The 18,402-nt window shown below is 43.5% G+C and overlaps 1 protein-coding gene across 3 annotated transcripts in view; it reads left to right on the top strand.

Moving 5' to 3' along the window:
- Positions 1-453: 453 nt before the first annotated feature.
- Positions 454-18,402, top strand: part of ATP8A2 (ATPase phospholipid transporting 8A2) — a 590,644-nt gene continuing 572,695 nt past the window's right edge. Inside the window, exon 1 of one of the 3 annotated variants that reach the window (XM_053920803.1) lies at positions 454-469. Coding sequence is in view for 2 of the 3 variants with exons in the window: in XM_053920801.1 (XP_053776776.1) it covers positions 951-1,026 (76 nt within the window). In the remaining variant the exon portion in view is untranslated. Of the gene's footprint in view, positions 470-814; positions 1,027-18,402 lie in introns of those variants that run through there. The other 2 variants (XM_053920801.1, XM_053920804.2) reach the window with 2 other exon arrangements.

The raw sequence follows: 18,402 nt of genomic DNA, 5'->3' as shown, positions 1-18,402 counted from the left end.
TTCAGATATTAAGAATATACAGGTTTCTTTTTTTTTTTTTTATGGAACTGTGATCAGAAGAATGAATCGCAGTTAGAACATTAACTAAAAATAAAAACAAAAATAGATCAAGTGACCTTGGACAAGTCACCTCACCTTTCAATGATTTTGTTTATGGAAGGTGTGAGTGTGTTGGGGTGCGTACCTACGTGTGTATGTGTGTGTGTGTGTGTGGTAAGTGCTCCCTAGGGGTTTTTACAACTTTAACATGCCATTAGTTAGACTTCTAGGCAGGCTGTGGGGGGAGGAGTCTGGAGACCCAGGCACTTTTCCAGGCTATACTTCAGTCATTTGAGAAATGACGTTCCTGTGAAGAACATACACAGATCCCACCAAACTGACAGGGAAGCACAGATACTGGGAAAAGAAGAGCTATGAGTTCTTAACTATTATTCCTAGGAGACACCTGCACTCCAATGACAACTGACAGGTAGGTAAAATAGGTACCAGAGAGGCACAGAGAAAGGTAACCCGAGGGACGTCCATCTCCTCTCCTACAACTGCCCCCTAAGACGCCTAGCCAACCGCCCCCCCCATCCCACCCCGTCCTCTTCTCCGCCACCAAAGCCCTTAGAATTGCACAACATCCCAGGTTCTTCCTGAGCAAGGTTCCAGATTCTTCGCAGCCCGCGTCCACCGCCCGCTGGCTCCCCGCTGGAGACCGGACCCCCTTCCCCCACCCCGCATCCCGGGCCCGCAGGGCTGCAGCTGGGCGATCGCGGGAGCCGCCGCATTGGCCGGCCGCAGCCGCGCCCACGCGCAGCCTCCTGCGCCCGCGCTCCCCGCCGCCTCCGCAGCCCGGCCGCGCCTGTGGTCGGACCCATGGCTCTTGGGTCGCCAGTCCTGCGCCCAGGCCTGCACGCTGCCTCCGTCACTCGCCGGGGACTGCGTCGACCCCCGAGTGGGGCGAGATGCTGAACGGCTCCCGCCTGGACAAAGCTCTTAAGATGTCCTTGCCGCGGAGGTCCAGGATCCGCTCGTCCGTAGGTGAGGAGGACGGACGAGGGGGCGGGGAAGGGTCGGGGCTGGGGGGGGGGGGAGGGGGCGGACGCGGGCGCGGTCGGGTGACGCTGCCCCGCCCTCCTCCCCGCCGCGCCGGCCCCCGGGTCCTTCAGACACCCGATCCACCGAAGCTCGGCGCCGCCCTCACCTGGGGGCCTGGGCGCCTTTGCGCGGAGACGTCCTAAAAGCCCAACGGCCGGCCCGGGGGGCGGGGAGAGCGATTCGGAGGCGCGGGTCTGCGCCCGGGGCAGGTGCGCGAGCGAGCGCGCGGCGCGCAGGCCCGGCCTCCCGGGACCCGCCCTAGCGGTGCGTGGCGGTTGTGCCGTGCTAGTCCCCGAGGCAGGGGCACAGTCGGAGGCCCAGAGACCGTTTCGCCTTCCCCGCAGCGGCGGGCCTTGCGGGGTGTGCTGCAGAGCTCGAACGGAGCCAGGAGGGTCCCCGAGTGCTGGTCGCTCCCGGGGCCCTGGGGCCTCGCGCTCGCGCACCGCGCAGCCACTCCGGCCCGGCACACATTCCGTGGCCGGCGGGCGCCGGGGTGTTGGGCTGCCCCATCCACCCGGTGCTACAGACAGCATCCCCCACCCCACGTCTGAATTTTGTTATTTATTTATTTATTTATTTATTTATTCATATACTTAGAAACCAAAGTCTTGTTGATTTAGTTCGATGTTATATGATTATGATACTGGACGCGTTCCCCAGATCGTTAGATAAAGAAAAACCAAAAGGGAAGCTTCAAAAACAATTAGATTTCTTACCATTTCAGGACTCTCGGTAAGTTTGTAGGTAGACGTTTGATACGAGCAAGGCACCGAGTTTGTGGTTTGGAGCTGGGGCCACTTGTAAATTTTTGCATTTCTTGTTTTCAGAAAACAGGCGTATAAAAACCAGGGACTTTACTATTTCTGTAGCTGGGTAAACTGAGAGGGAAACAGCTTTTAGAGCAGTGTTTCTTAAATTTTAGTAATGTAAGGTCACCTTCAAATTCATTTTGAGAGGACCCCAGTGTAGAAGGCTCACTGGCGCCGAGGGGGCGGGGGATGCTGATGGGTTGAGACTAAACTGTGGGGAGCAACGGCTGAGCCCAGTGGGAGGGGACAGAAGTAATCCGGGTGCCAGATGGTTCCTGTGGCGATGCTGGGCGGGGGGGGGGGGGGGGGGGGGGGGGGGTTGTGAAGAAGAGGGAGCGTGCACGTCCTCCATATGTTTGAAGGTAGAGCCAACAGCATTTGCTCAGGACTTGAATGTGAGGCTTAAGTAAAAGGAGAATCTAAGATGGCATGGAGGTTTTTGGTCTGAGAAACTGGAAGAACGTGCCGTTTGCTGGGTTGGGAAAGACGCAGGAAGAACAGTGTTCCGTTTTTGCGGAGGGAGGAAGGTGCTGGTCAGGAATTTGGTTTTGAGTACATGAAATGCATACTCGAGGACCGGGTGCAGATGGTTAGTAGACAGTTGGATTTATGATCCTAGAGCAGTGATTTTCAACTGGTGTACTGCCAGAATTTTTTAAATGTGCAGTGCCTGCCTGTAGTCGGGGGCACTGACCTCTTTTCCTTAAGATTGTTAAATAAAAAATGACAATAGCCAACACAATAGCCATCCAAATCAAAATTACACCTATTTATTTTTGTCAGATCGGCAAAAATATATTTTTTCTGGTATGCTGCAGAATTTTAGTAATTAGTTTATGTGTGCTACCAGAAGAAAGTTGAAAATCAATGGCCGAGAGTTCAGGGAGTGTTCTAGACAAGATAAATTCAAGAGTCCACAGCAGGAAGGCTCCATGGGTGAGTGACCATGCAGTTGCACTGGTCCTGGCTCCAGTAAGATGCCTACATTTGCTTTAATGCTCTGCTGCCACTATATTGGGAGCCTTAATACATTTTAGACAAGAGGCCAGTGTTTTCATTTTGCACTGGGTTTTGGAAATTATGTAGACAGCCTGAAAAGAGAGGGGGGTCCTTGGACCAGGTCCATTTCAAGGTCAGGGAGATTAGAGAAGCAGTAATGGGGCTGACAGGATGGTCAGTGAGGTCAGAGGAGACCCTGAGAGGCATGCTCAGTATCTCAGTGTGGGGGCAGATGTGCAGGAAGCAGGGAGTGTCCAGCTGTGCCCAGTGCTGCTGAGAGCTCAAGAAAGACCAGGCCTGAGAACCGACTGTTTGACTTAGCAATGTGGAAGTCATCCGTGACCTTGAAAAGAGCTGTTCTATATCATCATTGGGATGAATGTCTATAGGGCAGTTTCCAGACAGTATAAGAGGACAGGTAATGGGAACAGCATGTCCAAAAAACTCTTTTGGGTAAATTTTGTAGAAAAAGGGGAGAGCAAATCCAGTGGTCGCTGGAGGAGGATATGAATTCCAGAGATGTTTTAAGACTAATATCGCAGTCGTACAGTTGATGGCATGCACGTGAAGGTGAGGGGTTTTAGGGAGACAGGAGGGACGGTGATCTGAGATCAATGAGAAGCAGAGTCATCAGGGCAGAGAAATGAAGGCCAGAAGTCCAGGGGTGGAGGATGTAGGGGACCTTGCCGATGACAAGCTGCAAGTTCGACAAAACAAAAAGGATGGTTTTAAGAGATGGGGTCTATTTAGAATACTGTCACAAAGTGGCAGTATCGCCACAGCAATTGTATTCTTGAGCATGTATTTCCAAGAAAAAGGAAACATTCACACAAAAACCTGTACATCAACATTCATGGTAGTTCTCATTGTAATAGTCAACAACCAGATGTCCTTCAACGGCCGGATGACTAAACAAATGGTGGCACCTCCACCCACTGTTCAGCAAGACAAAGGAGCCGACTGCTGGGATACCCAACAACTTGCACTGACCTCCAGGGAATTAATTGCACAGAGTGAAAATGCCCAGTCCCAGAAGGTGACATGATGTCTGATCCCATCTCTATCTCATTCATGCAATGACAAAATTATAGAAATGGAGAATGGTAATAATAGTGGTTGCCAAGGGTGAAGGTGGGTGTGGGGGTAGGATGGATAAAAGGGCAACCTGGTAAAAGGGATCCACGTGGTGATGGAAATGTGCCACGTCTTGACTTACCCATCACCAGTTTTGCAAGATGTTACCATTGTGGGCAACTGGGGAAAAGATAAAAAAGAATCTCTATTATTTCTTATAATTCATGTGAATCTAAAATGACCTCAAAAAGTTGAATTAAAACAAACCATAGTGATTTTTCATCAAAAGAAAATAATTGTCATGTAATATACTCCCATTCAAGACATTTGAGTTACAGTATTGTAATTTCATTGTGCACCACCGATTTTTGTTAACAGAGCAGAACCTCTCTGTTTACTAAGCTTAGTGCTTGGCACCTGACCTCCTGCTTGATATATCTTGGTAGAGTCTAGAGCAGGGTGAACTTGGGCAGTGGTTTACTCCCTTAAAATTATGCTTCTAATTTGTTATAGACTAGTAACGGAAGGATCAAAGATCATAGTCTGCTTCAAGATTATATTCTGAGCTGCATACCACGTAGTTAAAATAATTCTGGGATTATTATTTCTTGCCTGTGAGATACATTTGAGTCCTCTCTTAACCTGGATATTGAGTTGTACTTTTGTTGGTTCTAATAAAAGCTATATTTTGTGCCAGCGTGTCTCAGACATTTTACCAGGGGATGAGAATTCAAAGACTAATAAGGTGTGAGGGAGGTCTTGCCTTTATGGAGCTTCTAATCTGATCAAGGCGGAGCCTTTTAGTACTACGGGAGACAAGGGAGATGGTAGAAATGGAGTTGTGGATTTTAGCAAATACGTATTGAGTGCCTGCTCTGTGCCAGGCACTGCTACTGGTGTTAGAGATAGAGGGCGGGGCAGGGGTGCTTTCAATAGTCTCATGGTTGGTTCTAGCAGGTGGGAAGAGTGCTATCAACTCTCTTATCCTGCCCTGTGTTGACATTCATGGACAGTGCACGCACAGGAGTTGGTAGTGAGGTCGATGAGTGTGAATGGCAGTGTGTGGCGTGCAGGTGAGTGGTGATGACAGAGAGGAAGGGGAGCTGTTTTTTATGGACTATGGTATCAGCAGTGTCTCGGGTGGAAGCTTCCAGTCCCTATCTTATTGAATGTATGGATTTGGCTAAATGATGAAAGATTAGCAATGAAGAGCAGGCAGGCAGCAATGGCACAGACCAAACAAACCAGGAACCTTCCTAGAGTCCTCCTCCAAACCCCACACTCATTGTTCCATTTCTTCTGCCCTGTCCTGGTCATCAAAGGTATTTTTTTGTTTTATTTTGTTTACGTAATGTTCCTGCATGGACTTAGTGTTCCCGCAGCAACATGTCCCATGTTTCAAGGGGAGAATGAAGAGAACTGGGGCAGCTGAAAGTACGAAGAGCTGTAATGTTACAATGTGAGGGCTGGATGGAGCCTCAGAGATGGTTGAGTCCTCTCATTTCACAGGTGAGAAAAATGATTTGGAAACGTCCCTGGCTTGCTGGTTAACTTCCGGCAAGATCAGCTGATTCCCAAAGCCACTGAGCTTTCTGCCATCTCCAGCTGGCATAACTCAATAATCAGACTTACGTTGAACAGAACAGTTTGTTCTTTCTTTGTTTTATTTTTCTGTTCCTCAAATGGAAATAAAGAACTGACCAGTGTGGCTCAGTTGGTTGGGCATCTTCCTGCAAAGTGAAAGGTTATGGGTTTGATTCTGGTCAGGGCACATGCCTGGGTTGTGGGCCTGGTTCCTGCTTGGGGAGTGAGTGGACAATGCGCAACTGATCGAAGTTCCTCTCACCTGTCAATGTTGCTCTCCCGCTCTTTCTCCTTCCCTTCCCCAATCTCTCAGAGTACAAAAAGAAGAAGAAGAAGAACTGGGCCTAGTTTCTCTTTCTTCCATTTTCTGTACTATCTATCCTCTGGGTATTCAATAAAGATTTGACTGAGCTCTGTTATGGGTTATTCTTGGACTTGGTCTAATGGTCTAGGTTATGTTTGGACGTTTCTTTGAGGTAGTTGTATATATAGAGGTCGAAACAGTAGGCTTTAGGGTTAGAGAGAATTGGATTCAAATTTTGACTGTCATTTGCTACCTGTATGACATTGAAAAGTTTCCTTCTGTTACAGATGAGGATGAAAATGAATTTTGTACTTCATGGGGTTGTTGTGATTAGTGAGTAGTAATAATATATATAAAAGTACATGCATTAATTATTTAATACATCAATAGAACTTAATGATGTAATCAAGCTTCTACTGTCAATATGACGGATATTGCTCATGCTGCCTATCATCAACCAAGGTCAATTCCTCCACCTAGGTACTTATTCTGCATAAGAGCAGAATTGGCAAAAACTTCATTTGTCATCATTTCTCCCTCTAAATCTCATACTGGAGGCCTACCTAGGACATGACTAGGTGCAGTCATTATTGGAAATTTAAGTGTTCTTTGCACGTCGTTATCCAGGTATGTGATTGTGTAGCAGGCATTGTGTAACTCTGGTTATAGATAGGGTGCTCATCCTCTAATGTCTCTGAAGGTTGTCACCTCTGTTAAAAGTAGTCTTGGCTTCAAGGCCATTTTCTACCCTACAGTGGCCAATAAACACCTCAGTGGATGGCTTCAGTTGTTTAATAATTGATTTTACTTTTCCAGAGGATGTGTTATCTCAAACCCTGACCTTAGAAAGGTGCCAGTTAGACAAATACATTAAAATTATTCTCTAGAAAGTTCTTAAACATTAATGGGAGGATGTCTGTAGAGCTTCTTTAAAGATGGGTGTCTGTCTACCTCTCCTCCTTGGATCTTTACATGTACTAAATATAACCGCTGGTCAATACCACCCTGGATACAGGAGGTTATTTACGTCCATTTAGGCCGGTAAAAGTGCCCAGAGCAAATGTTAACAACCATTAAGAAAAGCTACAAATAAAAGTGATCTCATAGCCATGCCTGGGGAGTTTGTCCTCCTCCTCAGCAAGGGCAAACACAGAAGCAGGACCTGGGACAGGGCCCTTGCCTGGACAGAGCAGTGCTGAAGTGGGGCTGGCCCGTTGCACAGGCAGAATACCCTGACCACACAGAAGGACGCAGTCACACCTGCATGGCTACCTGGGTCTCCCTGCACGGATGAGTTCATGAGCGTGAACAAGTAACACTTTATTCACCAGCAGTAATCACGGCAGGCTCGCTGGGCCGACATAGTACCACAGATGTGCCCGCATGTGTGGTACGCCCGTGCACACCTGCATATTGTTTATGGGTGCAAGCTTCTTGCTCCGAAGGTTCACATCTTACCCTGCTCGCTGCCTCTCTCTAAATTCCAGAATCTGATGTATTGTCAGATTCCATCCTAAGAAGTAATCTAATCCTAATTAACTTTGATTTAGACATTTTACATTTGCAAGTAAGTTTTCCACTCTTTTGTAATCTTATGCTAAATTAAAGCGAGTGTCACATTTCACACTTTTCAGTGAGATGTTTGGTGCTCCTTTTCCCTTTTCCCTCTCTGGACATGCTGTGTTAGCCAAAAGCAGCGCTGAGATCCCAGGATTACTGTCAATATTTTAAGCACATTACCGAGACTAATCCTCGGGGAAGCTAGGGTAAGCAAACTACTATGGAGTAAGTACTTTTCTGTTCTGATGTTTGTAATCTCAGCCGTAACACTAAGTTCAAAGATGGTTGCTTTGCACCCAGGCCTTAAGTGATATCTTCTTACCTGAACTTCATGGAGAAGTTCATTTGCATTCAAAGGGAGAGACCGTGTACCGGTTGATGATATACTGGGGTCAGTGTGCCACAGGATCAGGCCTTTTATCAACCATTTTTAGCCACATGAAGATTATCCATATTTAAGACACTTTTCTATTTTCTTTTCTTTATTCTAATGCACTGAGGAAACACAGCTTTGGTTTTTAAACTACAGAATTTTCCTTTTTGAGCTCCCATAGAGTTACAGTAGCTGGCAGACCACGTGATCTGTCATCTGTCCCCTGGAACCTCAGGACTCAGTCAGCCGCTGCCTCTACCCTACCTGTTCTATTTGGATCGCTAAGAGTGTACCCTGAGTGCTGGTTCTGTTGTATTCCTTACCCTGCCTCCACCACGTCCCTTTCCCAAATTACCAGTGCTGTTCATTGGTGCCTGCAAGGATAATGGAAGTAGATTTGTGGGTCCACTCAAAGTTCATGTTCCGGTTGACCCTTCCTGATGCGTGGAAATACATTTATTTAGCTCTATTTAATTCTTCCACTATCTGGTGTTTTTAATGTTAGGGTTCAGGCAAGTTTTCTGGAAGGAAAGACGCCAGTGTGAGTGGGCGATTGAGAAGGCACTGTGGGTGAGAATAAATTGGTCCAGGTGTGAACAGTGAAGACCAGTGAGGGTCACAAATGAAGTGCACAGTTGGGGCTGTTACAGTACTCCAGCTGAGACATACGGAGGGTGGAGAGACTGGCTGAGTTGGAATCAACGAGCTGTAGACATAGAAACCAGAGAGGTGGGGAATGAGGTAGAAGCTCCTTCCGGTGAGGAGCAAGTGTAAAGGTGGCATTTCCATCTCACTTGTCTGATATATGTCTTTCAGAGAGCCCACGGCACTTTGCACAGAGCAGGTGTTCCTTTCTGGAGTCTGACATTGTCAAAGTTGAAGGCAACTTTCTGGGCTGATGCTGATCAGTTTGGTGGCCGCAGCTGCATGTGTGATGTGTGAAGGCGAGTTGAGCTGCGCTGTGTGTCACATGCGCACCGGGTTTTGAAGACTTACTACAAAAAGGAATGTAAAACATCTCACACTGTCTTATGTTTAGTACATACTGAAATAATGTTTTGGCTATGTGAGGTTAAATAAACTACATTTAAAAATTATTTTCTGTATTTTTTTTTTTTTTTACTTTTTTAGTGTGGCTCCTAGAAAAACTGTGTATGTGGCCTGCATTCTATTTGTATTGGACAACACTTTTGATTGACTCTTCTTGGAATTGCAGACTTTCAGAAGTAAATTATCTGGCAGTTCAACACACTCATTTCTAGGTGAGGAAACCAAGGCTAGGAAGGTCAGTTCCAGGACTTGCCCGGTGTTCCAAGGACAGAGAGAAGAGCCATGCCTCTGGACTCTGCCAGTGTTCTTTTCAGGGTTATCTTGTCTTCATCTACACTGGGTGAAAATCTCCCTTGGGCACAATCTAACATATCCACCTAAAATGATTTTTGAAAATGACCTGGGTCTTAGTACTGTGAACTTAGATTTCTTTGAACCTACTCTCTAATAAAATCTAGTTGCTTGAGGGTTTTTTTGGCTGTTTCCAGATATTATTGGTCAGTATTTGCAGGCAGGATCTTCCAATATGATGCTCTTGCAATTTATGATTATATGAACTTTTAACCACATGCTGCACAGTCTAGGGGAGCAGCTGGCAAACCTGACGGCCCACAGAACCACCTCCTTTACAGCCAGCCAGCATCTCAGCGGCACTTTCCTCTCCCGGGAGGCCAGTCAATAATTGAAGTTGAGATCTTTTAAAGCAACACATTTTATTTTATTTATTTATTTTTATTTTTTTTGTTTTTAAATTTTTATTGTTATTCAATTACAGCTGTATGCCCTTTCTCCCCATCCCTCCACCCCACCCCAGCTGAACCCACCTCCCTCCCCCACCTCCACCCTCCCCCTTGATTTTGTCCATGTGTCTTTTATAGTACTTCCTGTAATCCCCTCTTCCCACTGTCCCCACCCCACTCTCCCCTGGCTGTTGTTAGATTGTTCTTAACTTCAATGTCTCTGGTTATATTTTGTTTTAAAGCAACACATTTTAAACAAGGCCCCCTCTTAGTGTATATTTTCTCCACAGTGTATCACTTTTTCAAATATGTGTCCCAGAAAAACAGAGGAAGTAAATGCAAAAGAAAACAATCCAAGGAGGCAGTGTTTATATCCTATCAGGCTGCTAGTGACTCTGAGTCTTGGTGAGAAGATAAAGTAGGATTGATTACCAGGGGATGAAGCTAGACTTTTTAGATTGTTCATGGCATTGAGTTTTTAGGAATTTCTTTTAAAGTACATTGATGAAATTACGGGCTGTGATGATAAATACAATGTTGGTAACCAAGATGATACTTGTGTTGTGACTAGTGGTCTGACACCTTGTGTGGTGACTGTGCTTCGGGATATGATTGGACCCTCAGTCTGTGAGTCTGTGTAATGTAGAGCTGTGTTGTCCATAGTCTGTGATATATTTCAGGGGAGGTCTTGGCTTTATGAGCATGGCTGTGGAGTATGACTGAAGTGCCCAGGGCAGGAGACATATTCCGTAATTCTAAGTCCATTATCCAGACTGTCTTATGTGCGATGATATGTTGACAAGATACACCAGGGCAATGCCAGCAATATTATGCTGAAGTGGCGTCTTAGATGTGAAGATGTCTGTGTTAACTCTGCAGTCACTGCTGTAGCGTCACACTGTAAGGTCCGCACTATAGTGTTGCACAGTGACAAATGTATGATGACATACATCTACCATTACAGTATCATGCAGAGTATTTTCACTGCCCTAAAAACCCTGTGTGTTCTGTCTATTCATCACCTCTCGCCCCAGCCCCTGATCTTTTTACTGCCAGCATAGTTTTGCCTTTTCCAGTGTATCATTTGGTTGGAATCATACAGAATGTAGCCTTTTTGGACTGGCTTTTTTGGCTTAGTGATATGCACTTAAGATTCCTCCGTGTCTTTTTATGGATTGATAGCTCATTAAAAAAAAATCCCTGAATAATGTTCTATTGTCTGGATATACCACAGTTTATTTATTCATTAACCTGTTGAAGGAAATCTTGGTTGAGTCCAAATTTTGACAATTATGAACAAGGCCTCTATAAAAATCCATGTGTAGGTTTTTGTGTGGACATTATGGACATTAGCTTTCAACTCCTTTGGGTAAATACCGAAGAGCATGATTTCTGGATCATATGGTAAGAGCATATTTAATTTCATAAGAAACTGCCAAACTGTCTTCTAAAGTGTCTATACCATTTTGATTTCCCGACAGTGAATGAGAGTTCCTGTTTCTCCACATCCTCACCAGCATTTTGTGTTGTCAGTGTTTTGGATTTCATCCTAATAGGTGTGTAGTGGTATTTCATTGTTGATTTAATTTGCAATTACCTAATTACATGGTGTGGAGCATCTTTTCATGTGTTTATTTGACATCTGTATTACTTATTTTGTAAAACATCTATCCAAATCTTTTTCCCATTTGTAAATCACGTTGTTTGTTTTCTTATTGTTGAGTTCTAAGAGTTCTTTATTTGTTTTAGGTACAAGTCATTTATCAGGTATCTGTTTTGCCAATATTTTCTCCCAGTCTGAGGCTTTATTTTTTAATTGTCTTTTGCAGAGCACAAGTTTTTAATGTAACAAAATCCAAATTGAATTATGCTTTTGGTGTTTCAAGTTTTCTTTGATAATATTTTTCCTTAGCTTTTTGAAATTTGTACATGCAAACTTTTTCTTCTAGAGAGTACTCTAAGTAAGTAAGTTATAAATACACATATTTACTTATTTTTTTTCCCCCTAACAATGGCTAGAATTATTCAGTATGTATGTCCTTTTCCTTTCCATAGTGAGCTCCTCCTCCCAAGAAGACAAAAACCTTGGCACAGTTTTACTCCCTCCCCCATTCTCTTCTTTGACATCACCTGAGTTGGTTCCAGAAAATAGTCAACAGGCAATTACTAATTTCTTGTTGACTTAGATCCCCTAGGATCTCTCAGTGGCCATCTGTGAGTGGTAAACTGATTCTTTGTGTCCCCAAAAATGCTTTTATGTCACCCTCCTAATTAAGCAATAGTTTTGCTGAATACGGAGTTCTCCGAATTCTTTTTGTTCAGCATTTTAAGGGTTCTACTGATGCAGACACTGGAAAGCAGTATCCATGGCATTGTGGCTGAGATGAGACAAATTCACACGGACTACCAAGTCCTGTGGAGGAAAAGGAACAGCACAACCACTCACAAGGGGAGAGCACCTCAGAGTGCCTCAGGAGGAGAGCGCCCCAACCCTTGCCTTGATAGGCTTTTATTGGCTTAATTTGCATAGGAATACAGGGCGTATATGGAAAGCTCATCAATCATTGTCAGGCAGCAATAATGAAATAGATAACATTCAAAGAACAAAGAACTCTGAGGGCTTATTTTGAGTCAGGGTCAGGTAGCTAAAGGACCATAAAACTGTGGGGAAACAAACTCATTTCATGCTTGGACCCTTATCATTTAAATTGAGGGTATTAGCATAGCAGGTTTCACAGGATTTTATGCATTCTTTCTTAGGCCTGATCACCTCGGGGAATTCCCCCTTTCCAGCACTGGGCCTCACCCACCTCCAGCTTTGTTTCAGTCTTCGGTTGAGCAGGGGAAGTGAGGCAGCCAAGAGATTAGGAGACTTCTTGCAGACAGAATGAGGACTCAGGCCATGTCAAAGCTGAGGGGTGAGGGTCCATCACTCCCTTTCTCCATAGCCCCCCAAGTCCTTCCCTGAGGGTCCCCTCATGACTATGCCTGTCTTAGGTTGTCCCTCCCTTGAGGAATCTTACCTGTCATTGGCTGACCGGCTATGCACTGGGGGCCAGGCAGGGTGAACTAAAGTGGGCAGAAATGGTGCTCCTGCCAGGGAGATAGGCTTTGTCTCCTTAGTGGCCTAGGGTCTCAAGGTCTCTCACTCAGCCTTAGCCATGGGGGGTTACAGTCTCTGAAACCAGGCAGGGCGATTCCCAGCATTCTACTTCATTATTTTCCTGCACACAGATTTGCCAATAAGAATCACTGTCACTCTGATTCCTTTGCAGCTAAGCTATTTTTCTTTTTGATTTGTTTTTAATGACATTCTCAAATTTCAATATGATAGTCACAGTATTTTTTCCCCCATTACTTAAAAGCTCAGCAGTGGAAGTCCCTTTCAATCTGACAACTGTGTCTTTCTGGGGGGATATTCTCATGTCTTACATTGCCAAGTATTGTCTCCCTGTACTCTTCCTCTTCTTGCCCACACCTGCAATTAGTCTGCAGTTGGCCCCTCTGTCTCTGCCCCCAGGTGTCTGAATTCTATCTATACTTTCATCTCCTTATGTTCCAGTTTAGGAGAATTGCTTGGTGTCATCTTCCAGTTCAGTAATTAACTCTTCAGCTTTGGTTTTCTCTTCTTTTGTTTTTCTTCTTCTTAGTTTTTAGTATGTATTGACTCTTCATTTCAACAATTACATATTCTATTTCCAAGGTCTCTAACTGATTTTTTTTTCATTATAGTCTAGCATTGCTTCATGTATTAAATACTCACTCATTTCCAGGAGGAGACTTATTTCAAAGTCTTTTTCTGATCACTTTTTTATTTGAGTGTGAGCTCTGTTTGCTTTCTCATTACTGGTGCTTTTTTACTCTAAAACTCATTTTTTTTTTTTTCATTTGAGAGTCCCTGGAGGGGGCCAAGCAAAGCTTCAAGGAGCGTGCACACTGTCTTCAGGGAGCACAGGGAGGGTGGACGCTGGCAGGTGCCCGCTCAATGACTAGTCTTTGGAGCTGGACTGCTCTTCCTTCCTTCCACGCAAACAGCTCTTGTGGCACAAGCCTCATGAGGCATTGCAGTAGACCACGTTAGCCATGTGAGCTGTTTTTCCTGCTCTTTCCTTCCTTGACTTGAATGAGTCCATGCTGGTTGAGACGGGGAAGCCAGCCAGAGTCCATACTCCGTCATCATTTGATTTGTGCTGTAGTTGAGGCCGACTGCAGGTCTGTGTTCAGTCAGGGCATAGCCTAGATGACTGTAGTCAGGCCTGTTTTTGAGTTTTGACCCTGGCACCTCCTACCTGGCTGTCCTGGGGGAATCTCTCAGCTCTGCTCTCCTCATCTGTAAAATGTGGGTGGTAATACTACCTACCTCACTGGTTATCGAGAGACCCAAAAAAGATAAGATACTATCTTATCTTTTATATGATAGTATAAATACCATATTTTTATATGATAGTGCCTTATATGAGGCACTTGACACTACCTGAAACTTAGGGTTACTAAAGAAATATTATAAAATTAATAATTAAAACAATGACATTAATATATTGTAATTATTTCAAGGATAATATGCAAGGGATATAGGGCCTGACCCTCCTCCATTTCATTTTGTGTATAAGTAGATTGTTAAGTTCTCCCCAGGTGGTGTGAATTCTAACTATATGCATATAAATGTCTTTGGAAAGGCAAATGACAATTGTAGTAGGCTTAATTTTTAAAGAGCATTACAAAATTCTGCACACATCAGCAAATACACAAGAGAATTTGCTTCTTCTTGTGAACCAGAACCATTTTATGATGTCATGATGTCTAGTTCTGATGCTTTGGGAAACTTAGAGGAATGCAGTGATTATGCAGAGCATGGTTACCCAGCCTTCCTGCCACCCTGCTCACTGGAGGGGATACGGGGCAGGCAGGTTTATTCTTTTTAACCAAAATATGCTAAGCTGAGAAGTAGTTTGACTATTAATAGGGATGATGTTTTCCTCTTGGAATCCAAATTGGGGGTGGGGACTGGTTGAAAGAAGGTGAAGGGATTAGTCAAAGAACATATATGAATGACCCACAGACATGGACAACAGTGTGGGGATTGCCTGTGGGAGTGGGAGGAGGGCAAAGTGGAGGGGGAAAAAACAGGGAAAAATTGGGACAACTGTAATAGAATAACAATATAATATTTAAATTATAATAAAAAACTGTCATTTTCTCTCATCACTAGCATGAAAGATGGGACCACCTAATAAACATCAGATTCTGAAACAATTTAGTTGTCTCTTCTTTTTCTACTTTGATTTCCCCTACAGAGCACATCTTTCAGCACCTCCTGACTCCTCAGCTGATCCTGTGAATACAGGATTCATCACTCTCTCTCTGCGCCTTAGGGGAAAATTCTCCTACTTCTTTGGCATTGAAAGTAAAGAGAGCAGCTCATTCTATGTTTGGAACTAACACACTAAATAAATGAAGAAAACCTTGCTGAGGCTGTTCTGCCTAGAAAGCCGTTGAGGATTTCTTAGGGCAGTGGTGAGCGGTCATGAGCCCCAGACTGTGTTTTAACAGGAATTAGAATAGTGCACACAGGTCTGAGTAGCAGGGTCTCAGTGGACATGTTTCTATGTCTTAAACATTTCTTTTTTGTTTCTACATACTCATTTCTAAACACTTGCTTCTGCAAGTCTTAGTTATGACCCAGGTGAGCTTTAGCACTTTTCCACTTGAGGAGAGTGAAGGCCTGAGCAGGTGGAGAGAGGGATGTTGGGCGGTGCCCTGGTGTTCACCACCTAGGGCTCTTGTTTCATATTGGTGGGTGTTGTTAGACATGCACAGCCTCACGGCTTTTGAGTCCTTCCCTACTCTCTAAAATGCCCTGGCCAGTGTGGCTCAGTTGGTTGGAGTGTTGTCCCAACCAAAAGGTCAGCGGATTTGATTCCTGGGGCACATCCGGTTGTAGGTTCAGTCCCTGGTTTCGGTGTGTATGGGAGACAACTGATGGATGTTTCTCTCTCTCTCCCTCCCTTTCCCTCTCTCTAAAGTCAATAGGCATGTCTTCAGATGAGGATAAAAATATTAAAAAATAAAATAAAATGACTATAAATAACAAACCCTTTCACCAACTTTCCCTGGAACACCACAGAAAATAGGAAAAATAGTGAAGTAACTAAAACATTACTCAGAGTTCTAACTTCCTAACATTCTAATGATAATTTTGTAATTACAAGAGTTTTTGTAAATGAGAAAAATTTAAGCTAAGTGTTCCTTTTGTTTAACCTGAAAATATTTCTATATATTAATTAAATGTTTTTCTCTACTAATATTTTCAAATACTTTTGTGGTCAAGGTTGTTCTGGTGGAGACATTGTTGTCTTAATTTTCTTATTTAATGTCAGAGTTAGGAAAGGAAAGAAGAAAGGGAGGAAGGCAGGCAGGCAGGAAGCATCCTGCCCCAATGAGAAGGTGGGAAACTTGGAGGGCAAGTCAAGGTCACTCTGGTACCCTTGGTCAGGAGGGCTCCTCTGGGGAGAAGTGGCCTGGACACAGGAGCAGCTACAGGGTGGTAAGGGTAGAAGGGGAAGTGTGTGTAAAAGTGTGCCTGCAGAACATGATGCCTCTAACAGTTGGATGGAAAATAGGTTCTCCAAGGAGGCTAGGAGAAGTCCAAGAGGAAACCGGTTAAAGGGCGGAGGCAAACCTCCATAGTGTGAGAAAAACTTCTGTGGCCATAGGACACATGGCCTGCCCGTTCCAGAGACTAACAAAGATTATATTTTCTTTTAAAAGTATTTGATGAGACAAGTAATCTAAGATAGTGGCACATACTGAAATTTGAGGAAATACTGGGAGGGAAATAGCCATCGTTTTATTTTCAGAAATTAAAAATAGGTGTTTGTTTGAAGTCTATTTTGTCTGGTATAAGTATTGCTATCCTAGCTCTTTTTTTGTTTCCATTTTCATGAAATATCTTTTTCTACCCCTTTACTCTCTGTCTCTGTGTGTCTTTTCATCTGAAGTGAGTCTTATGTAGGCAGCAGATGTAAGGGTCTTTTTTTTTTTTTTAAATCCATTCTGCTACCCTATGTCTTTTGAATGGAGTACTTAGTCCATTTACATTTAAAGTAATTATTGATGGGGGAGGGTGGGATCAGGGGAGAAAGGTGGGGATGGCTGGGGTCAGGGGGAGTGGTGTGGGGGAAAAATGCAGACAACTGTACTTGAACAACAATAAAAAAATAAAAGATTCTCCATGATTTGCATTAAAAAAATAATGTAATTATTGATAGGTGTGTATTTATTGCCATTTTAATTGTTTTCATACTAGCTTTATAAGTGGTTGGCTTACTATCTTTACTACATGTTTGCCTTTACTAGTGAGATTCTTTTTCTTTCATATATTTTTTAATTTCTAGTTTTGGACTCTTCTTTTTCACTTAAAGTGAAGGCTATAGTAAGAGACAAAGAAGGACACAGCAATTCCACCTGTGGATGCTTATCTGAAGGAAACAGAACACTAATTCGAAAAGATACATGCATCCTTATGTTAACTGCAGCATGATTTACAATAGCCAAGATATGGAAGCAAACTAGGTGTCCATTAATAGATGAGAGGATAAAGGAGTTGATAAAAGAGTGGATACACACACACATGCATACACATGCAATGGAATATTACTCAGCCATGAAAAAGAATGAAATCTTGCCCTTTGTGACAGCATGGATAATGCTAGAGGGTATTATGCTAAGTGAAATGAATCAGAGAAAGACAAATATTATTTCACTTATCTGTGGAACCTAAAAAAACTAAACAGATGAACAAACAAAACAAAAGGCTCATAGGAAACAAACTGATAGTTGCCAGAGGGTTGGGTGGTGGGTAAAGAGGTGAAGGGGACTAAGAGGTACAAACTTACAGTTATAAACATAAGTAACTCACAGGGTTATAAAGTATAGAACAGGGAATACAGTCAGTGACATCACAATAACTTTGTACAATGACAGGTGGTTACTAGACTTCTTGTGGTGATCACTTTGTAAGGTATATAAAGGTTAGATCACTGTGTTGTACACCTGAAACTAATATAATATTATATGTCAGCTGTACTTTTATTGAAAAGAACTTTACATTGCAGAATGAAAAAGAAAAAAAGAAAATAGGCAAGTTTGGAAATCAGAAATTCCAGCATTTTGGATATAAGGAGAATGAAATAAACATGGTCAGATTTTGTAAAGTTAAAATAGGAATGTGATTTTGTTGAGTCTGATAAATTACCTATGTCACATTTTTTCCTCTAAAATACTAAAACACTGGGCGTAATGAGGTCAGTGGTCATCAGCAAAGGAAATAGAACAATGGACTGGGAAAGAAGGTATCAGCACCTGTGGTATCAGCACCATAGGTGCTTCCTGTGAGGGTCTTCAAGTTGGCCTGGGTTTACTAAGAAATCTTATGTCTTGTATTTTGTCAGTGATGAATGCACTAGAGAGCTGCCTGAGGGTGAAATGAGTGAATGGCTGGTGCACACAGTCGGAGTGGTGGAAAGAAAAGATAGTGGCACATACTGAAATTTGAGGAAATACTGGGAGGGAAATGGCCATCGTTTTATTTTCAGAAATTAAAAATAGGTGTTTGTTTGAAGTCTATTTTGTCTGGTATAAGTATTGCTATCCTAGCTCTTTTTTTGTTTCCATTTTCATGAAATATCTTTTGCTGGTGCATTTGGTGATTAATGGGTCCGCCTGTTTAGCACACTCAACTATGAATTGAAGCAGTGCCCAACATCTGCACTTGGCTGGTTTTTACTCAGATCTGTAGATATTTATTAGACATTTCTCATGTTTGAT

This window comes from Desmodus rotundus, chromosome 3 (assembly GCF_022682495.2).
Source record: "Desmodus rotundus isolate HL8 chromosome 3, HLdesRot8A.1, whole genome shotgun sequence".
Lineage (NCBI taxonomy): Eukaryota > Metazoa > Chordata > Mammalia > Chiroptera > Phyllostomidae > Desmodus > Desmodus rotundus.
This window is presented reverse-complemented; position numbering and strand designations above follow the sequence as displayed.